The 24,124-nt window shown below is 36.0% G+C and overlaps 1 protein-coding gene across 2 annotated transcripts in view; it reads right to left on the reverse strand.

Moving 5' to 3' along the window:
• Window positions 1–493: 493 nt before the first annotated feature.
• The window catches only part of LOC131055023 (mitochondrial carrier protein MTM1), a 154,918-nt gene continuing 131,287 nt past the window's right edge, over window positions 494–24,124 (reverse strand). For both annotated transcript variants that reach the window (XM_059207520.1, XM_057989633.2), the window contains 3 exons: window positions 1,217–1,366; window positions 1,060–1,118; window positions 494–987 (listed from right to left, as the gene is read on the reverse strand). In XM_059207520.1, the coding sequence (XP_059063503.1) occupies window positions 858–987; window positions 1,060–1,118; window positions 1,217–1,366 (339 nt within the window). In that variant the 3' untranslated portion in view covers window positions 494–857. The remainder of the gene's footprint in view (window positions 988–1,059; window positions 1,119–1,216; window positions 1,367–24,124) is intronic.

Below are 24,124 nucleotides of genomic sequence, written 5' to 3' on the forward strand. Positions count from 1 at the left end.
ACACTGTATTGTTAATAAGAAGCGCATGAGTGCCACCTTTTGCTTGGTTTTGTAATTAATTTCACGGTCACAAATTAGATTTGGATTCCATATGAGCAAAAAAGATTGCATCATTGGCACGAAAGACTATTTCGTTGTTTATGTTTACTTAAAACTCAATGATATTGAATGTGCACAGCTAATAGTACTTAAATTTGACACAAAAATATGTCAAATTTCATATCTGTAGAGTGATAGATTTTCTTGCATTAAATCTTTGACATATAGAGTAATATTTCAATTTCTACCATTAGCAAACCATAGTATATCATTGTTTCCATTATGCTCCCTTATAGATTGCAGTATCTGCAAAAGTTCACCTTTTGCATTTAGGAGTGCTAAAATATTGTGGCATTGTTATGTATGATACGAGATGCATCATTGAGAACATAAATAACCAACTTACAATCACAAAATGATACTGAGACAATCACATACCAAACGCACAGTAAGCTATCACAAAATTTATTTTTCCTATCACATTCAAAAAATGACCTTGAAATGGACATGAAATATCATATGGGCATGGTCTCAACCCAACCATCAAGTTTAATAGATTAAGGATTGCCATTACCACGAGATATTCTTTTTTCTTTCAAAGAATTAAAAGTCTTTAGTTACACAATTACTGCATGTCTTTATTCTTGTGTACAATCTTAGTTCTCCAAGGTTATTATTATTGAAGACTATAAAAGATGAATGCGCAGCTGCTTTTCCATTAATTTGAGATGAAAATTGACGATTCTGCAAGCAAAAGCTTTACATGTGACCCATCGTATCTTGAACGCTGAGCTCCCCAAATGTTGTGCTCACAGTTATCAAGATGCATCTGCCTGATGTAGCATGTATTTGACAAGTTCATAGAATGAAACTACAATTCCAACAGATGGACCAGCTCGAATGACACGTGGTACTACACCAGTAAACAACCCCCGCACTCCTCCATCCCTGGAGATAATCATTGTTTATTTCTTAGGTGAAAAATAAAAAACTACAGCAGATAAGACAAAACAAACTTGCCTCCAAATCTCCACCAATGTTTTCCTGGTACTTGTTTTGATTGCTTTTATCGGATCTTTCTGAAAACAACATGATTTTAAGTCATTTGAAAAAAATGTAGAATTCAAATTAGTTATGTAATCGACTAGATCATAACATCATATATGTTCAAAAGTACCTCTGTTTGTCGGCGTGTTTTGGCAACATCTAATGGACACGTCACAGCTGCAGCAACCCCACCAGCTATTATACCAGCTGAAAAATTTGCTCCCAAAATGCTCAATGCATTTGCCTCAGACTCAACCAACCCAAGTAGATGCCGCCTCAGCTGTGAAGAAACAGTTTTTTTCACTTATATATATTTTACCATATATAGAAAACACTGAACCTTTTAACACAAAGAAGGCAACTAATGTAAGGGCCTGTTGTGACCAATACACGTCAACAGGGCCCCTAGCCAGCAAAGTTACAACTTCGAAGTAATATTATTATCTGTTAGTAAGATTTAAATGTGCACAAAATTAAATGAGGAAAGCTGACAAGATCCACAATCTGGGGTGGCTTCTTATAAAAGGTTGTGTTCCTTTTCTTTGTTTTGGTTCTGTTCATCTCCCATATGGGCAAAAGGTGTCGTTCTTTTTCTTGTCATCGTGAAGGATTAAATAAGCTGATATCTAATAGTAGTCTCCATGTGGGTAAATTAAAGTAAAGAAACAGTCTACAGTCTACTATTATTCAAATCACAAGTTATTTGTAAAAAACTACATTTATACCAAGTAAAACAAAAGTACTGAATAAGAAAATACATTGAATTAGTTCTATAGGTGACCATAAGCTATTGATGAGACAAATGAGAACCAGGACGAGAAAGTACATGGCAGACTGGCAGAGAAACAACAGCATTTCCATTTAAACTGCAATCATCCAACTACACTCAAATGTCATCCAAATGAATCTTATGAATATAATTGGAGCCAAATCAATCTTTTGGTACAAGACTTCAGATGCATCAATATACCAAAGTACACAGTAAAGTTTATAATGTTGGTGTGAAAGGGGTGTTGTACTTAGTAACTTCATCACCTAGGTTCTAATCACACATGTTACTTAAGTTTACTTAGGGAACACATAGTATTATTCCCACTTTAAGTGGGAAGTGGATCGTTATCACTTTTCCAGCTTAAGTGGATAAGTTATCAGTTTATGTCTCATATCATAAGATTAAGACACTTGTCATAATCATATGTCTCACCTTGGCCTATATAACCAAGGGTACCTCATACATTGTACATCCATTGTATTTGCATTCTTGATAGGAATACAATTTATTCTTGTCATATTGATCTTCTCATTTCATTGTGATTTCTATTAGGCCTCTAGATCTTGGGTGGCTATCTCCATAGCCAAATCTAACAGTATAACAATAACAGATCAACACTTGCACAAGAATCGCAAAAAATGGCTGGACATTAAGTAGATTTCAATTACAGGAGTTAAAATGCAAAATACTCAACAATTTTTTATATATAAATATATTTATTACGCCGAAGGCATTCCCTGTTTGAAGTAGATCGGCTGACTTCTACCATCAACAATACAAAAGGGTCCCGTTGACGTGTTTTTTATGACAGCGCCTAACACAAAATAAAGTTGCCCAATGGTTGTTTTACTCTCTTCATATGCTAAGATGGCAGTAAGTTCAAACGATTGACTCCAAGGTTCCGGTTATGCAATGGACGTGACTCAGTTGGCTTGATGTGATATGCTAGTAATCCAAGGGGACTTATGTTTGAATCATTCTTTCACTTCTTTGATGTGGCTAGAACTTCATCATCGGATATGACAATTTTGCGATGCTTCTACTTCAAATAAACTAAATTGGAATGAACTGAAATGAAATTAAAGGGGAAAGGGTTAGAAGGATCTAAATCTACTCCTAAGGGCAATGATATCTATAGATAGTGCTGTAGTGGACGAACTCCAAATAAACCAAGTTCTGCTTCGCCAAGATTAACTACAACTCCACAAGAACCGGTGCAATCTTCTGAGGATGTTGAAGGATTTTCACATTGAGAAAGTACATTTGAATACCCAACACGGTGCAATCCAAACGACTATTCACAATCGAACTTAGCACAAATTTGAGGGTTTAGGGTAACTTTACACTGCAACTTATAATCAACAAGATGCAAAAAGTACGAACCATGGAAATTCATCAAACACAATTACATTCTCCATTGAAATCAAAGCACTGCTCTACTTCTACTCTAAGTAAGGAAGGTGAAACCATTCAAGTTTTAAAAAATAACTTAAGTGGACACCATCAAAGAACAATGTTTCACTATTATTATCTCAAAAACTTATCACAACAATTTCATACAAATCTCCCTCCTTTACAAATGAGGGGGGTCACCCCTTCATATAAGCTTCATGCCTTGGCTACATGCAAAACCCTAATTAGGGTTTCTCCCTAAAAGATTCCCCACACATGATGCAATAAGGTGGGAATAAAAAATAAATGCCCATTATGCCCATTATGCCCATATACAATTAATTACATTCCATTACAATTGGAATCCAAAATGCATTAAATGCACCATTCTTTACTAAATTTGCCCAACATGCAATGAATATCCCTTCATGCAAAAATCGCCCATGATGCCATAAATGCACCATCATCTCCACATGCAACGGCTGCATGCAAAAGGAATCTGCCATAATTCCTTAAATGTGACGGCTGCATGCAAAATGATGCTCCATTAATTCAATATGTGTTGATCCGGCTGCCACTTGGCGAGAAGTCCTTGGAGAGAGAAAACTTTATCTGGGAAGAATTTTCTTGAGTTTTTGAATTTTCCTTGCCTTGGAGAAGATTTTTCACCAATTTTGCACATTTCTTATTTTTTAGGAATTTTTTCAAATTAGGGTTCTAGGGTCTAGGAGAGAGAAAATTCTCACTTTGCCAAATCTGATTTTTTAAAAAAAATTTGTATGAGTTTTGATGCTTGAAAATGGATTTTTCAAACTTTTCCTTGAGGGAATTTTTTTTTTCTCTTAGTTCATCCTTGGCCTTCAATCTCCACGCCTTAGAATTTTTTTATCTTCAATTGACCTTGGGCGTGGAATTCATCATGTGAAGGAAATTTTACTTTTCTTGGTACCTTAGAATTGGCATCCTTTCCTGACCTTGAGCACCAAACACATTTTGTGAAGGATTTTCGTGCCTAGACAGTTTTCCTTGCTCACCTCCATTTAGCGCTCTACAACTATCTTGGTCACTGATTCCATGTAAGGGAGGAAGTTTTCATTTTCAGGCTTTTCCATGGCACCTTGCAATTGGCGCCCTTCCTTGACCTTGGGCGCTATTTGCACTAGGTGGAGGAATTTGCAAATTTTCCAACTTTCCTTGGCACCTTGAATTTGGTGCCCTCAACCTAACTAGGGCCCTAATTCATGCTTATGAAGGAATTCAACTTTTGCATACTTTTTCCATGAGAAACTCAATTTGGCTCCCAACTCCTGACTTGGGCACCATTTCACCTAGATGAAGGAATTTGCAAATTTTTTGGTTTTCCATGACACTCATTTTAGCTCTTGACTCCCGACTTGAGCGCTATTTCCACTTGAGCAAGGAATTTAACTTGCTTCTTTCTAGACTTCGTCGATTTTGAACATTTCCGGATCGGGATGCCAAATCTGGAATCTAAGTAACCAGATTCGGCCGAATTTCTTCCTTGAAGTTCGAAATTCGCCGAACTTTAAAATAGAGTATAAAATTCATTCAAATTTGTACATTGAAAAAAGTTAATATTTTTTAATCGCAATTTTAGGTTTTCTTTTATAAATGAGCGCTAGAAACCCACAGTCTTTAATCCGCCGTGAGTCGTCGCTGGAGAAGTGTGGAAGCCGAAGGAAGTCGCAATAGTCTGCAGTAGTCTGCAGTAGTATTCGAAGAAGTCCGTGTTCAATGTAATCAGTTCGCCTCTGTCGCCGTGTTCGACGCAGTGAGTTCACATCTGCCGTCGTGCCCGACGCCCTGGCAATTCACTTCTGCTGCCGTTTTGCCAAGTGCTCTTGATGACTTAGAGTTATTTTAAATTTCTAAAGTCTTTGACTGTTATTGTACCTTTTTGACAAAAGAACATCTTTGCAATCATGAAAGCATATGTTTCCTATGGTTTATATTTTATAAATGTGTCATCTTTTTGTAATGATTTCAAATCTATTTATCAATGTTAAACTATTTAGGCAATTTTATAGATATATTACATATATTTATTAAAAATTAAAAAAATTACATATGGCGAACTTAATTCAAATTTTATACATTTCAAATTTTTCCTTGTCGAACTTCATTCGAATTTCAAAGCTGTTGAACTTCGAATTCGAATTCAAACCCGATGACTTAGTCTTGGAATTGAGGAGATTTTCTTGCAAGACTTGGAAGATTTTTCAGTGCTTTCCACTTTCGAAATGGTTTCCACACTACGCCATTTTTCGATCAGATAGCCCGCTTTTTTTACTTTCCGAATTTAGACAATTCTTTAGGAATGTCCAGTCTTCAGTGTCTGCCTATGAAGAGCCTGCCAAAGTAGACTTTCCCAAAATAGTAAATGTTTCAAAATGTTAGGATTAGGGCAAAACAGGTCAAGAAAGCACTTACTAAAAATAGAAACTTCTAAAAACACTAAGTTTGATTTTTGGCAAAATTAGACCAGCCCGGGAGGGCAGTGAAATCCCTAAAAAATAGGAACTTTCTAAAAATAGAAAGTTGCTCAAAATTTGCTCAAATTTCACGTGCAGGTTCCTTAAAGGGTCTTGATTCCAATGCAACACTTAGTTTTTCCAAAACCCTAAAGGAAAGGCCTCAAATTCAAGTCCGAAGGTCAAAACCCTAAAACAAACAAAACATGCTCTAGACCCAAATTTACTCAAACGAGATGCAAATTTGATCAAATTGACCCCCAAACACTTGCAAACCGAGGAGACCGAAGAGACTGCCATGAAAAGATCCAACAAACCAAAACCAAAAGACCGAGAGGGCCTAAAAAGTAGGGGATCCCCATTTGGAATGGGGTGATGTGTGAAAACGTCACAACAGGTCCAAATAGGGTGCCAAGTCAATTAAACCCATCCACACTGTGGATTTTCAGTACTTTTCATTGGTTGGAACAATTGGAAGTGATGTCAACTGCAATCCAACCAGTTGGAAATATAAGTTATGAAGAGATCATACCACAGGTAACTGTTTTGACATTGGAGATGATGGGGTATTCTGCGGCGCAAAATCCGATGGGATCTTCAAGAAATTCACCACTGGCAACACCCACGACATCGTCGGCCCCTTCTTCAGAAGCCTCTACCCCTCCATCCTCAGCTGGAGATCCAATAATAAATTCTTCCCTTGCCTTGTCTATTCCATCCCCGGGTTCATCTTTAGATGGCACTACTTTTGCCTCTTCTGTTACCACTATACAAAAAAAGGCCATTTTTGGAATTGCTTTGGGAGGTGTTGCTTTCCTTATGTAATTACATGGTTGCATTGTGATTATTTCTGTGGGTATTTCCTAGATTGGCAGATTTTTTCCCGTGAGCCTTTCCTTCATTCATTTGTTCATAGACAGGATTGTAGCTAACAGTCATTGAAGTTTAAATATTGCATTGATGATTGCTTCTCTGTATCGGTTCTTATACCTCATTTATCCCATTATTGACTAGGGTCATCCATTGACATTTTCCCTTGTATAGTCTCCACCCATGTTTGGGACTTAATTCTTTAATAAAATAATCTTGTGCTTACTCGGAAAACTTCTTCTCAATATAATGGAATGATTCATTTTGCATATGACAATAATTTTTTGTTTGTTTTTTAAATAATTGAATGCCCTATTTCGAGCCGTCACTGAGACTTACAGAAATCCTTGATTGAATACAATATCCATCAACATATTCATTAATTTTATAATAAGTTGGAAAAAGCACAAAGGGATTAGAAGCTAACAATGCTGTCATATTATTTTCATGACTACATCATGTTGAAATAATAGCTACGGTTGGATCCTTCAGGCCGACATAGCAAATTACAAATGTGTGAATGGCCTTTGGCCTTACACATTTATATATAACGATTTATAAGTTATCTTGCCTATTAAAAGGAATTGTATTTATGTTATACGAGTTGTTCCTAACTATTTGTTATTGGTTAACAAATTGCATTGAGTGGTTAATATAAAACAATTATTTCATAAACCCACCACCCCTTGGAAAGGTCATGATGAAGGATCACAGTCGACATTGTCAAAAAGACGTGTCATTTGATGTATCCCACGAATGGATACAAATAGTGCGCCTTTCCTCTCACAAATGTTAGATCAAAGCAACATATACACAGATCAAAAGACATATATACAGGTCGGGTCTTCACTACCGCCAAGACACATAAGCATACCGATATTATCTTCAGCATCGTAAATATTGTTCCCCAGATTGAAGTACATATGACATACTTGTAGATCAAACTATCATGTACAACACTATCGTGTTGTATGCACTGTCATTCTTCAAAACTGTGAGTTCTTCAGCACTATGCACTATCGTGTTGTATGCAAGCAACTCAGGAAAGCATTGGTGGTACATCCTACAACAGTTCAGTTTGTATCTCCTTCAGTCTAAAGTGACTAGATCCATCTATAAGCTTCAAGGATTGAAGCAATTCACATTGGTCTTTGTGTCATTGTAACATCATCTTGCTATTCATATTTGATATATATATTGGAGATATAATTTGCGTGCTCGGGGGAGACGATAATAGTATATCGTCTATAATTGGGAGGGCAACAATAATGTGAATTATTGCCCGTGGTTAATCGAGCACACCCTATGGTTACTGTGCATGGTCATCTTCTTGTATTCCTAGTATTGTAAGAAAATTCAACATGGTATCAGAGCAGGTTCCTGAAGAGCCATTGCCACAGTTAGTGCATCCCCTCTACTTGAGGAGGAACTTGAGCTTAAGAGTGAAAAGATATGACAGGGGATAGAGATCATTTTTAGATTGAGTAGAGAGAGATTCTTGGTTACAGGTTATAATTGAGGACAATGCCAAGAATAATGAAAAGGAAGTTGGGGCCACTTCCTTCCAGCTAGACTTTGATGATTCTCTTCATAGAAGTGACATTTCTATCTTCAGCCTTGGAAACTCTACAGATTTGTATTTGTCTATGGCAACTGAGATATGAGATTAGGACCTTCATTGGATGAAAGGACTAAACTGATCAGATAAGTCTTCTCCCTACTACCACATTTATTTGATAGTATATGGTGCATTGCTTATGCTCATGTTATTTGTCTATTGTATGTATTGGACTAATGGTTGCCTTCCTGTTCATGAGACTAGAACTGCCCATGTGTAAGGTTGAGTTCTGTAGCCCTTAGCTATGATTACATACAATTTAAGACATCTAATTTATCATTATCAATTTTTGAGCTATGTTTAACAACAAATTATTACAAGTGTATGTGCAAGTGCATGTGTGATTGCAAGGGACACTTGAAGACCTTAGTAATTAAGGCTTGACTGCTGTTATACTACTTGCAAGGGTTGCAAGTTTATCCAAAGCCAGATGGAGCTTGGATAATGAGATAAGTATTTTTTCTTGGTTATTATCTCTTGAGTATTACTTTTATTTGCTTGTCATAGTCAGCCTCTTATTAGTATTCCTATATGTACTATAAAAGTTGCTCTTGTTCTTTTCTTTGGCCCTCAGGGATGGGTTTTGCAAAAAAAGAAGAACGATACATTAGGAATGTTGCTAAGGCATTTGTACAGGTAATGGTAGCATCAAGGATTACAAAGAAAAGTCAAGACACGAGGGCTTTCCTAGTAAGAGGGAACGGACTTCTAAGGGTATGCTTCTATGACAGAGGGAGCAGCTAGAGGTTGTTCTTCAATTGGCTTTCAAGGATCTTGGTCATATTTGTTAAGAGGGAGTGGACCATGTCGAGATGGTTTCTTTAGTGATTTGCAGTCAGAGGACTCTATGATTCATGGATGGAGTCCCATGTGTGTAGGCTGGAAGGTTTTATGATGTCACCTAGGTCGTGATATTCCTGAATAGATGGATACTTGTGAACTTGGGATTCACCAAGAGTGATGCAGACTCCAACCTTCACATAAAGGTTGTTGATGGTGAGGCATTGATTTTGGTCCTTTATGTTGATGACTTATTTCTCATTGTGGCAGAGAAGCTCATCATTCAGTGTCAGAGGGATTTGAGATGAAGGATCTTGGCCTTATGTACTACTTCCTAGACTGAAAGTTTGGCAGAAGACCGCATGAGATCTTGAGTCAGAGGAAGTACACTATAGACATCTTGAAGAGATTTGGCATGATGGACTCTAAGTCCATGTCTACGCTGTGATGGATATAATTCTGGAGAAGTTGAACCATATATCTGCTTTGTAGTGAGTACTCTCAGTCAATTCATGTGTGAACCAAGATAGATTCATTGGGTTGCAGCATGTGTGGCAGCTCGTGAAGCAGTGTGGCTTCAGAAGCTCCTTGCAGGATTGTTTGTACAATCATTGGAGCCTACAATTATTCATAGTTGTGTGAAAGCCTTCTGTAAATCCTATGGTTTATGATAGAACGAAGCATGTGAAGATCAAGTATCACTATGTTAGAGACGTGGTGGAAAGGAATGTTATTCAATTAAGATACATTAGTACTGATGAGAAAACGACAGCCATTCTCACCAAGCCTCTCTCCAGAATAAAGTTTGTGTACTTTCGAGGTAAGCTTGGTATGGTAGAAAATGTAGCCCTAGCTAAGATCGAGTCTCAGCATCATTGATCTGTTTTAAATAGTACTAATGTATTCTCTAAGATGTTTAAAGTGTAAACTCTTATTATGCAATCTTATTAATCTGATATGGTTCATGATTAGTGTCATGTGTGTGACTCCATGACAACATTGATTCAGTGCTTGATGAGCCCCTGTGAACATTATTGTGAGGTGACGATCTCTCAATAGTGAACACTTGTACATTTGATCATTATCGTAAGGTGACGATCTTACGATATTGATTGATCATACCATTATAGTGGATATCATGGGACTTGATATCTATGGATATGTCATAGTGGTTTACATCTCTATAAGTAATATCTATGGATAGACCATAATGGTGGATATCATGAGACACGATATCCGTGGATAAGCCATGATGGTGGATGTTACATAAAGAGATATTCATGGTGGATATTATGTGACGTAATATCCGTGGACATGCCATGAAGTAATATCCTTGAATATGCCATAATGGTGGATATCATGAGATGTGATATCCGTGGACAAGCCATAATGGTGGATATCACATAAAGATATATTCATGGTGGATTTCATGTGACGTGAAATCCGTGGACATACAATGTAGTAATATCTATGGATAAGCCATAATGGTGGATATTACGTGAGGAGTATCTTTATTTAAGCCATAATGGTGGATATCACATGAGGTGATATCTATGGATAAGCCATGATGGTTGATATCACGGTGAGGTGATATCTATGGATAAGCCATGATGGTTGATATCACAGAGAGGTGATATCTTTCTCTTCCACATATGGGTGTAGCCATTGTGGTAAAACATCATGATGAGGCAATTAGCATCCTTTACTCACATGAGTATAGTCATCACGATGAGGAAATGTGACTTAGTTTTCAAGAAGGATTCCTCCCTAGCTAAGAGGGAGTGTTAAAATAATAGCTAAGGTCGGATCCTTCAGGCAGACATAGCAAATTACAAATGTGTGAATGGCCTTTGGCCTTACACATTTATATATAACGATTTATAAGTTATCTTGCCTATTAAAAGAGTCGTATTTATGTTATACGAATTGTTCCTAACTATTTGTTATTGGTTAACAAATTGCATTAAGTGGTTAATACAAAACAATTATTTCATAAACCCGCTACCCCTTGGAAAGGTCACGAAGGATCACAGACGACATTGTCAAGAAGACGTGTCATTTGATGTATCCCACGAATGGATACAAATAGTGCGCCTTTCCTCTCAAAAATATTAGATCGAAGCGACATATACACAGCTCAAAAGACATATATACAGATCGGGTCTTCACTACAGCAAGACACATAAGCATATCGATATTATCTTCAGCATCGTGGATATTGTTCCCCATCATAAATGTGAATAGATCGAATTATATAGACTGCAATCTGGAATGTGTGAGCAGTGCGGAACATATTGTAGCAGATTGAAGTACACATGACATACTTGCAGATCAAACTATCATCTACAACACTATCGTGCTGTATGCACTGTCATTCTTCAAAACATTGTGAATTCTTCAGCACTATGCACTATCGTGCTGTATGCAAGCAACTCAGGAAAGCATTGGTGGTACATCCTACAACAGTTCAGTTTGCATCTCATTCAGTCTAAAGTGACTGGATCCATCTATAAACTTCAAGGATTGAAGCAATTCACATTGGTCTTTGTGTCATTGTAACATCATCTTGCTATTCATATTTGATATATATATATTGGAGATATAATTTGCGTGCTCAGGGGAGACGATAACAGTATATCGTCTATTGTTGGGAGGGCAACAATAATGTGAATTATTGCCCGTGGTTAATCGAGCACACCCTATGGTTACTGAGCATGGTCATCTTCTTGTGTTCCTAGTATTGTAAGAAAATTCAACACATCAGACTATGATGCAATAAATGCCTAAGACCAAAGTGCAATGAAATCTTATATAGTCGATTGAATATATGAAAGCTAGGGGTTTGACATTATCGATCTAAAAAAAAATATAATTATTCGGATGGGTAATAAGACAATATTATGACATGTATTTTATTATATTAAGTATTTCAATACATGATAGTGTTGATTATCAATTGTTGAAATTACATAGGAGTGGTTTTCTTTTATAAAGAGCCAAGCACACAAGTTTAAACATTTTGACACAAACTAATAGATTTCTAACGTTAAGCTAAGGAAGGCACTAATTTACAACTAAGAGGGTCAAGGTTGACAAGGAAACTTCTACCTAGGTCAAGATCATGAATGTAGTGTTGACATAAAAGAGAGATGGTACACGGAAAAAAAAATAGAAAGTGATATGAATAATGGAACTTTGTTTTTATGAGTGTTGGATCACTAAGTATATCAAACCATACCAACTCTCATGATAGGAATGTATTTATAATATCCTCACAAAATGACATGAAACGAGAGGGAAAAGTGTGAGGGTATCACTTTTGACCTCTAATAATATCATCCTTAGATTTTGAAGTTAAATTTTAAATATTCATACATAAGCAATTACATTTTAAAAACCAAATAAATAAAATAGATATAAGTAGGTTGGCTATTATAGACCCATGAAACTTATACACAAATCATATGTCATGCCCCAACCATGTCATTATAAATTTAACCAAATGAAATTTAATGATAATATTCATTATCAGAAAAAAATAAAATAATTAGAGAATTCAGGAATATAGCTTTCCCAGGCGGCAATCTGATCTTAATAAACCCTTAAGCAAAGTAGTTAACATCAGCCACGATGCTAGGAGGCATGCGATTAGTTTAAGGGAGGCAGAGGTTCATTTAGAAAAGAAACATCTCTTGAATGAAGGACAAGGGGTGTGGCTATTCACCCTATCTTGGGAACAATAAAGAGGCAGGAAGTCTTTTAGAGAAAGCATCGAACAGGATGAGATCAGATATAAGGAAGTCATATTTAGGAACACAGAAACAGGGTATTATAACTGCAGTTTGGTCTGAAGTATTGATTATTATAATAAACAGTGTAGGGTATCTTGTTTATAATTACTTGCATTCAGAATAATGTGTATGCAATCTGAGAATATAATATTAATATGTGATCTTTATATAGGGAAGATAGGCAGCAATATGTAATTCTTTAAATCAACCATAGTAGGGATAGTAAGAGAATTAAGATTTATATGATAGCTATGCTTAATTTCATATATATAAATATACATTCATAATTCATGAGAAATTAGTATATTAATGATCTAATCCTTAATCATTCTCTATTGCTCCTCATGAGGATAGGTTAGTTTTGTTAGGGAAAGGAGGTTGTAATACCTCCCAAATGGGTGAGCCCCAAGAGGTGGTATGGACAAGTGTTCCTGAAACCTTTAGGGAGTCCAAGAGGTGGTACGGATGGGTGTTCCTGAAACCCTTGGGCCTATTGTCGAGAATGTTTTTCCTAGCACCCTAACAAGTAATTTCCCATCCTCCAGTAGGGTTGATGATTAGGAGATAGGTAAGGATTGGGGCTTCAATATAGTAACTATCAATTGTATTATGAATGCTAATTGTTCTCTAGTTTAGTGTTCTGATTTAAGGCATAATGATGTATGTTATTACACAGGCAGCCTCCTAGTAGGGGACATTACATCATATATAATTTCATTCCAATGTGTTCATATAGTAAAGATTTTTCCTTACTATTTTCACCTTGAAATTTAATAAAAATTTATATTGTATAATATACAATTATTTTCAAATTAGGACAAAAAGGATTATGAGATATCTATATCATCATAAATCTTACAATCATAAATCGTAACTTCACTTTTAGCTAAAATAATAACAAAGTTATTTATGTATAGTTAAGTTGGTGAAATTATTTGAGTTAATTATTAAATTAAATATAACATTCAACACTTTAGATGAATATAATTAGATAGATTTAAGTTGGAGAAGTTATTTGAGATAATAATTAAATTGCATAACAAACAGTTCACGTAAGGGAGCTCATTTTGGATGTGTGTTTTAACTTAATAAATTGAAAATTTAAATAGACATTTAGAGACAATATGATTGGTTCGGTTGTAATAGAAGGTAGATAACAACATTTAAAACTAAATATAAAAACAATATATAATGACAAATATGTTTTATAAAATTTGAGACCATGCAAAGTTGTGAATTCAGGTTGTAAAGGTAGCCTTGAACCTCTTGAAGAAAGTCTCGACTTAGATGTCCTTAGGTAAAGTTTTGATCTTCAAAATTTTTTGCATTTGTAGAAAAGAGTTTAGCCATGTTTACCTATCCATATCTTTTTCTACCTCTATCTCTAAATCTCTCTATCTCTTTAATTTATATTGCCCTCCATTTATATCTCTCCCTCTCTCTATGTTGAGCTAAATCTTTTCTCTCTCCCTCTCTCCCCATCTTTTCTATCTCCCTCTACCTATATCTCTCCCCATCTCTCCCTCTCATAATCCCTCCCTATCCCCTGTCTATCTATCTATCTATCTATCTATCTCTACCTCATCTTCCTTTCTCTTCCCATATATCTCTCTCTTTCTCTCCCCATATACCTCTCTCTCTCTCCCCCTCTCTCTTTTTTCTCTACTTCTCTTTGTTTGTCTCTCACCTTCTCTCTCTCTATGTCTCCTTACATCTCTCTCTTTATTACTCTATCTTCCCCTATTCCCCTATCTCTATCTAACTCCCTCTCTATCTCCCTATCTCTCTATATTTATCTCCCTCTACCTCTCTCTATATCTCTATCTATTCATCTCCCTCTTCTTCTCTCACTCTATCTTCCCCTCTCCCCCTCTATTTCCATCCATCTCTCTTTGTCTCCCTCTCCTTCCTAAACCATTGCCTCTCTATCTCTATCTCTATTGAGACTTTTGTTGCACAAACATAATCATTTGCTAAATGGCCTACAAATTGACATCCTGAACTACAAAAAATGTATGCAAAAGATAACCAAAAATTTTCCTAATTCAATTTCCACACCTCTACGGTGTATCCTTTGCACAACAAGGTGTGATTGCTAGTATATATATATATCGTTAAATGTTTAGCTCACCTGTAATTGAGAACCAGTATTTGAATCACAAATTGGACCAATTTATTCATGTGTTTGATTGTTGTATTATCCAAGAAATCCAATCAGCATGGGAAATCCATCAGGCTAGTTTCAAACAGAGTAATCATAATTAACTTGTGGGTTCTTCAATGAGGCAATGTAATGTCTCTTTTTAGTTTGTCCTCATTTTCTTCAGACAATAAGCTCTAATTGACAATAATAGTTGCACAATTAATTATAACTACAAATATGAAATTAACCTGGAAATTGTAGCTTAACAATTTATTATATAATTCAGATTCAATGATTTGAATGTATCTCAAAAAATATAGAAATTACCATCTTATCTCTGCCGTAAATCTTCCTCCAATCTGTAGTGATCTCTCTTTATTTAAATGCCTTTGGAATGTCTTAACACTTGATAATTTAATATATGCATGCATATGACAACGTTTTTAGAACGTTATGTTTTAACATACAACATTTGTGTTCAAAATTCATTGTCAATACTCAAAGTCAATATGCATTCATAATTCATAATTCATTGTTGATATGCATGTGATATTAAAGAAATAACATACAAAATGCCCAAAGGTTACACTGCTGCCATATAGTTTCATTGTCAATTACAATATGAAAATACAAAAAAAAAGTACACTGCTACCCCTAATCTGCATCTCCTAACATTGCATCAAAATCAGAGTCCTCTAAGAATCTGCCACTGTCATGGTCCACATCCACCTCATCTAACGGAACCCCAACCAATCCCCCTTGTGTCTCATCCTCGTCAACCTGGGCCACATCTTTGAGATCAACATCCCACCGTAAAGTTGGAGTTTGTCAATACTCTAGAGTGTGATGATCTTGAAGTCGAAGAGCACTATGCACAACCAATAGCTTCTCCTCTCGTCTAGATGTAAGTCTATTCCTCTTGATGGAGTGGATAAAGCCATGTGGACCAATTCCTCTCTATAGTAGAGGAATTGGCAACTTGTGAAAGGAGCCAAGTGGCAAGCACCTTCAATTGAGGTGTATCCCTCCCATGCCATGTCCACCAACCAATAGGGTCTATAGATAATTCTATCCAACCTTGCCTGTGGTTTATTCAATGTAGAACCATGAAGATTTGTTAAGTCAAGGAATTGTGTGCAAGTATGGAAGCTTGTTCCTCTAGATACATCTTATCAATGGCCCATGTGAACCCATCTAAAACCTCAGGGTCATCAAATGGAGGCACCCTTCCATCCCTTGGTGCATACCGTTTGGGATTTAGAGCATAGGCTGCCATATGAAGCAGGGTGTTCATTGCGTTCCACCTCCACATCACAATGGGCCTAATTTGATGCTCATATAACCCCAAAGTAGGATCTTTGGCCAAAATTGTTTGCTTTATCTTCCCAAGCATCATGTCAAATTTCTCATATATCTCTCCAAGACTAGGAGAGTCTTTATCAGCATATCTAATGACATCTACAATAGGTGAGATGACAAAGCAAACATATGTGCAAATCAAAATTAAAACAAAAAGTTAAAAATATTAAAATCAGAAATTTTAAAATAAAAATCAGCAATCCAATATAATTAATTTAATTTTTTAATAAAATCAGCAATTAAGAAATAAAATCAACTTCTTACCTCACAATGGACCACCAACTGTCATCAAGGATCTTTTGTTTGATGAATTTTCCTTGAGTAGAGCTTGAATTAGGCCATCTAGCCCACTCAAGATTCACCAACAAGTGTAGAGGCTCATGCACCTCAAGAATCCTCTCCAACAAGATGAAATAAGTAGCATATCTATATTCATTAAAAATTTAAAAGCACTATAAGGCTTGATGTTCCAATGTTTACATATATTAAAAGTTTGAAAGTTGAAACAAAAATGAAGTGGCATAATTTGTCTCAACGGGTTTGAGGAACTCCTTTGAAAATGATCTAAAGAGAGCAAGTGAGGTGTGGTGGTTGAAAATTAACATTTGAATGTCTCTAGCTTCTACCACCACTTGCTTCACCCAATTTATTTTCCCTGTGTCTTTCAATGCATGAACACAACATGGGTCCAAAAGATGTGCTTGTAAGCACCCTCCACCATCAAACCAATTGATTTGCGCACACATGCTGAATCAATGATAACCTATACAACATTAGCAGCCCCTATCTTCTCTATGGTCTCTCAAAATGCTAAACTCGAATTTTGCATCCTCACGCTTCCCTAAACAATCCACGGCTTTGATAAAATAAGAACTAGTAGGGCATGTGACAATGATATTGATGAGTGGCTAGTCCGCCCATCCATCACAACAGAGCAACCAAACCTCATCCAAGTTAACCTCATATCCTCCATTAGCACATTAACCTTGGAATACTCTTTGTCTAGGATGGTAGTCTGTAGCTTATGATCTCCACAAGGTACGAATGAAGGACCAACAATGGCTATATCTTTAACATTTTGTTTGAAGTAAGTGGAACGGGCCAAATGATATGGGATGTCATTAGCAAAACAAAATTTGGCAATGGAAGATTCAATAGCTTCTCATGCTTGCACATTAAACATAGCTTCGACTAATCCTCCCTTATCACCACCACTCACCTTCCTCTTTCCCCTTGTGCCAATATGACTACTACCAATAGTGGATGATGTAGGCATAGATGATTGTGCATTTACAAAAGAAGGTGCTGGCATTGCCCCACCTTGTTTCCCCATTTCCGCCTATGTGTGCAATCTATGGCACTCTACCTTCTCTTCTATTAGTTTTGAACAAGGTTTGACTCCATGGCATGCAATACCCAAAAAATGAAACTTTATCCTTGTGTAGTTGCCTCTAAAATCAATCAAACAAACATGGCAATCCCACACCCTACTCCCCCCTGCATTTTTTTTCTTTGGGTCTCTAGCTGTAACATATTGGAGAAGAGGTTTTCTTTTTGTTGAAAGGGCCCTTTACATATTTTTCTGTGATTGTTGAAGGGCACTTAAATACGTTTAGGTTGTTGTCCACTACAACACTTGCATTTCCACCTCCTATTTCTACTTCATTCTCACTACTATCACCCTCTTGCTGCTCTTTTTTTTTTTGATATTGAATGTAACCTTAAACCAAAAAAATGCAAAAAAGAAAAAGAAATTGAAAATTCATGCTTCTTCCTTTGAAAAAAAATTGGAAAGAAAAAAGAAAGATGAAAATTACCCCTTTCAAGCTTCGAACTAGATATATACCCTAGATTCAACCTCTTTTCCTTCTATCTTGCTGCTCCTCCTCTTTCAATGGCTGCTTGCTTCAAACCATTTGCTGCTCCTCTTTTTTTCCCTTCATAAAAATGATGAAATGAGTAAAAAACTTGTGCCTAATGCCTTTTAGGGTGACCAAGGAGGCAGGGGCCCACAAAACTATTAAATTTTTTTTTTATATATATTGAAATGTCTTTTTTTATTTTTATTTTTTAAATTGCCCCTAATGTCGGGGATGGTCGACTATCCCCAAGGCGGTTGAGGGATGTCCTAGACATTCTTAGCTATCGTCAAGATGCTCCCAGCATTAGGGGACAGCGTTTCCTAATTTGGGGACGTTGTTTCCTTTTCTTGGCAGAAAGGGGGACGTCCCTTGGCTGTCCCCAAGTCCCAAAAACATCTCTGGTATGTGGATGGGGTTTTATATATGTATATATATGTATGTATGTATGTATATATATATATGTGTGTGTGTGTGTGTGTGTGTGTGTGTGTATGTATGTATTCATGTTTAACTCACCTGTACTGGAAAACCTGCATTTGAATTACGAATTTGACCAGTTTATCATGTGTTTGATCTTTGTTCCATCCAAGAAATCAAATCAGCATGGGAAATACATTAGACCAGTTTCAAACAGAGTAATCATAATTAACTTGTGGGTTCTTCAATAAGGCAATGTAATGTCTCTTTTTAGATTGTCCTTGTTTTCTTCAGACAATAAACCCTAACTGACAATAATAGTTGCACAATTAATTATAACTATAAATATGACATTAACATGGAAGTTGTAGCTTAACAGTTTATTATATAATTCAGATTCAATGCTTTGAATGTATCTCAAAAAATATAGAAATTATCATCTTAACATCTTGACCGAATCATGGGTTTTCGTCTACTCGATGGAAATTAAGATTGTTTTGTCCTCTAATTTCAAACCTTGAGGATTTCACATTCCACAAGGGATAATAATATATAAATGTCTTCCAAATTCTTCTCCCCTTCTCCTTGATTGATCTTCCTTATGTACCTTACCTCAAAATGAGACATAACCCTTCACATGCCTTTTGACCATTTTTAAGTCTAATGTTTATTTAATTTCAGTTTTATAATATTAATTATGATTATATCTATTGTTATAATGTTAGGCTGGGGCATTACAGGCAAACTCTCTATGGATAACATTTACGAGGCCATGGCTAGGACCAAGGAGGCAATTAGAGCACTGTAAGATAATAGTGAAGAAAATTGTTTTCGTCAGTGGGATATTATTGACAACACGTGAAAACACTAGCTTCAAAGGCATCTTAATGTTTATACTTTATAATTAAGGCCTCTATATGTGCTAAGAGAAGTGTTTTATGATGGAAAACTACAAGATAAAGTCGAACTTCAACATCAAAACTATAAGAAAAATAGTTTTTTTCCCATTTTAACTGGAAATCAAAGGAAGAAACCTCCTATTACAAAGTATTTCAAGTTTGACTGTTTCTGTTTATGATCAATTTCCTATGTTACTCGGGGACGTGTCCCCGGTATTTTTTTCAGGCGTCCCCATCCCGGGGACAGGGGACTCCTAGGGGACATCCCCATTAATTCTGCATATTGACAGTGAATTTTGACAATGAATTCTATAAGCAATTTGACTTTGACTTTCAATTTAACACAAATTTGGCATAAGAACTCTGCTAGTTCTTATATGTTACGGTTCTATAATGTATATGTGCATGCTTTATCCATGTTTTCATATGAATATTTTAAATTTCCCTATATATTTTAATTTTCCCTATTTTTATATAGCCGTCCCCTTTGACATCCCAAAAATTGGCAAAAAAAATCACCATCCCGTCCCCTGCCGTCCCCGTCCCAGAAACTTGGGGTAACATAGTCAATTTCCTTTATTGTTTTATTAAATTTGCATTGTGCCTTTACTCTGTATGTGTATGGTAGGAAAGTTTCCATACCCAAATTGTGATCTTTATGTTCGGAGTTACATTAAATCATTGTTGAGCTAATTTATAGCTTAATTATAAGAGATAGGCTGAAGTTATTTGAAATATTCCGAGCCAAATTTTTTCGTTTGTACAAATTACAAATTACATTCAATGCACCCGTTAAGGTTAGAAGATAAACCAAAACGTGCTGAAGCAACTCTAACGAGAATGTACACCAGGATCCCGATGTGGGCAAGGTGTGAGCATTGGTCAGAGGATCTAAAACAAATTGCTTATGCAGTAACTCTAACCAAGAATGGCGCCGATGATGGCGAGCATATGGTCAGAGGATCTTCTACCCTAAATGCTGAAAGGGAACTCTACACCAAGTATGTGCTACCCAATCCAGAATGGAGTGAGGGGCGACCGTATGGCGGAGTGATTACAAAACAATGCTTGAAAAGAAATGCGGAAGCTGGAAATACTCAACACCCAGAATGTGCTTGCTAACCCAGAATGGGAAAGTAGCTACCATAGGGCGGAGGTCAATTAAATACAATATCAAATGCTGAAAGTAAGAAGAGCATTACAATTTGATAAAGCAAGATTATACTCTGCTGTCAGTACTACTGCCAGCTTACACTATGAAAGATGAAATCTTGCAAACAATACGTATCAGCATATAAATAGAGAGGTACAATATTAATGAATTCCTTTGCTGAGAAGTAAGATTAACGGAAATGGCAATAAATAGATCCAACCTTTTCTCCAGACTTGAATAAATCTTCAATGAAGCATTCCCATCGCTTTCAAAGAACTCTCACCACCATCGAATAAAGATATTGCAGATTTCTCCAAACTGATTTAACAGACCTGCACCTTTCAACAAATAACCAGCAACATAGGATTCCTTTGAAATGCTCGGAACTCACTCTTTACTCATTCAAAATGCTTGATATCAATTGCAAAACTCTAATAGAAAGGAGGTGCTCAGACTAAGAATAGAAAACAGACTTAAAAAGCATCTAACACTCAATGCACAATTCCCAAGACAGCAAAGGTACGACCCAGCTGAAAAGGGCGATTTCTCTTTTAAAAATCTGATGCTTCACAAATAAATCTACAAATTGGCACACATGGGCGCCTTCCCTATATGGAAGGAAATATGCAATACCCACAATGAATTTCTTTGTCTTTTTTGATTTATGAATTAGACATCCAATCTGCTGAAGCTAACATGCAAAAACCAGGAACTTCTAATATGCAAAAATCAGAAACTAAGAACTACAATGCTGATTACAATGCACAAATTTCATTGAACTTACAAACTAGACTAAAATCACCACTAGTTGTTGTCTTACAAACAAGAAGCGATGCCCGAGCTAGGAGGCCTTCATTCCTCGAAGCAAACCCAGAGCCAAACCGGCAACATAACAGTACTGTAGACCAAAGATGTGAAATGATGCTCAAAGTCTTCCTTTTATAACTTCCTGTTGACTTCACGAAACCCTAAAATCCACTTCAATATCCAAACCCTAATCCTTTCTCCAAGATGGCGTCCTTTTCCTTTCAAGCTTAATATTGATATTTTAATTAAATTCAATACCTTGATAAATGCACCCACATTAAGCTTGCTTTGACTTTGGAAATTAATAAAATAATCTTTAATGAAGGCGCACCCTCAAAAAGCCCACTTTTCGAAACAACATAAAGTCCATAGACTAGGCCAAGGGGTCAACGTTCGAATATAATATTAAAACGTGACCTTTTAATTAAATATATCAACTTAACTCTTCAATCGTGCCTTGAAGCCAATAATGACCAAGTCAACTGACCAAACTGAAGTAGGAAGTCAACCATGCTGAACCCAACTGAAAAACTGCCAAAAATAGAATTTACTAAAAATAGTAAATTCCAGAAAATGCTCTAAATGCCGAAATGAACATACCACTGCGAAGCTCTCTGAAAACCCATAAAGAATCCGCCATTGAATCCACCAACTCCGAGCAAAGACATCCTCAAAAATAGGAAACCCTAATTTTACCTTTCGACTAGCCTTCGGGTTTCCAGAAAAAAGGCCAACGGTCACTGGAAAGATCAGGTCTAAGAAGGGGACATTACATTATTAAACCTATTATAGTTAGTTTGGTTAGTAGGCTTGTTAGGTGGTAAAAGAATATGGTTAAGGGAAGGACAGAATGTGATAAGAATGTCCTAAAAAATGACATCTGTATAATTACCCCTTGAGAAAATTTTAAAAAGTGTACATATTAAAATTAATTGAGTCTTGTTGTTAAAATTGAGTCAACTATATAATCCCTTTGAACATATGTGCCATTGAAGTATGCTTTAACACATACATCTAAGACATCTAATAGATTGATTTAAAAGCAAATGACTCAGTGTTCATTGTGTTACAAAGCTCGATCACACCACAAACAGTTTGACAGACACAACATGGAGGCCATTTGCTCAGGTGAAGTTCATTGAAAGTGGAAAGTTAAGTTGCTTGGATGAAAAGAAAGAAGCATAGGCGATTCAAAGATCAATCAGTGGAATCACCAATTATATGTTCATGGATAAGGACTTGGGCAGTTGAAGTGGTTATTCGTCCTCTTTCAATTATTTAATGTGTTTAACCTTGAACTATCAACAATATAGACCAATTTTGGAGGTTTATAGACAAAAACAAAAATTGCATTTTATATAACTGACTGACTGGTATAATTTTCACAAATTAGAACTTAGGTTATAATGAATTTTTGTATATGTTGATTTTACTAGAGTTCATTATTATAAACTTTACAAGAAAAACTATAGCTTAACAAGTCTTTAATCTCACCAAATGTGAAGTCAATTTTAACTCTTTTACATGCCAACCCTGAGTTTGGTGACTAGGGTATGTATACATGTATGTTCCTTCCAACCCTGGTTACCTAAGGGCAATAAATTTATTTGTGATTCTACACAACTCCTCTACAAGTCAGCTTGGATACTTTAGTTGTTATTGTCATAGAACTTTCCAATGGTGAAATTATTAATTTGACAGTTGTGTAGTTAATTCAGCATACATGTCCCCAGGGTTTTGGCCCTTTGGGGCTGTCCCAAACATCTGGGATATCCCTGTCAAATGGGGAAGTCATTCACTTTAAGAAAATTCAAATGTATGCTTGATGTCCCTGGCATCTCTAAAAAGTTTCTAGAACATCAGGTCATCCCTTGTGGCTACTAAGTTAATAGCCATGACTGAAAAAGAAAGAGGACTATATGCTCATAAAATTTACCATGTTATTCCTGCTTTGTTCTTATTCATATGTAATATTTTATGCTCATTACACACTGATATAATGGCTTAAAAGGACATCTCACCATCATGAATGGGTTATTCATTCTTCTTGATTTAATGGCTTGTCTAACCAAGTCCTACCCTGATTTTCATGCTACAAGAGGGGCCATTTTAATTTGTTTTGCTACAGGCTCTTTTCTTGTCATCAATATAGGTAACCATATCTTTCATGATTGTTTGTTCATGCTAGAAGTAGGGAACCTTTACCACTGATCTTAGAGTCTCAAAATATGACATTTGAAATCAATTTTTGCATGAGTCTTTCATGCCCTAGAATTTTCTTTCATTGGATGTGATTGTTGTGTGCTTTGTGTTTCCTATGATTTCATGCTCCACAGCTTTTTAGTACATGTCTGACTTAGGCAAGAAAATACATCTAAGCAATTCAACATGATGCTCTTAACTTAAGAATCTTTAAAAATTACCGAGCTGCTTGTTGATTTAGTTTTGATTCTCGGTGTGTATCTTTGCAGTTTCAACTTTGTACTTTGTATTCATGAGTTGATGAAATGAATACCATATTAAGAGTTGAATCGGTGGATCAATAGATTGTCATGGTAAATTCAGCAATCTGCATTTACTCTTTTTATCAATCATAATCATTATGATCATGTAATTCAATGTTGGCTAATGGATTAACTTATCAAGTTACTTTTAAATTTCAGCTTCTTTTAGTTTGTTTGTT

Source organism: Cryptomeria japonica, chromosome 6, assembly GCF_030272615.1.
Source record: "Cryptomeria japonica chromosome 6, Sugi_1.0, whole genome shotgun sequence".
Taxonomy (NCBI): Eukaryota; Viridiplantae; Streptophyta; class Pinopsida; order Cupressales; family Cupressaceae; genus Cryptomeria; species Cryptomeria japonica.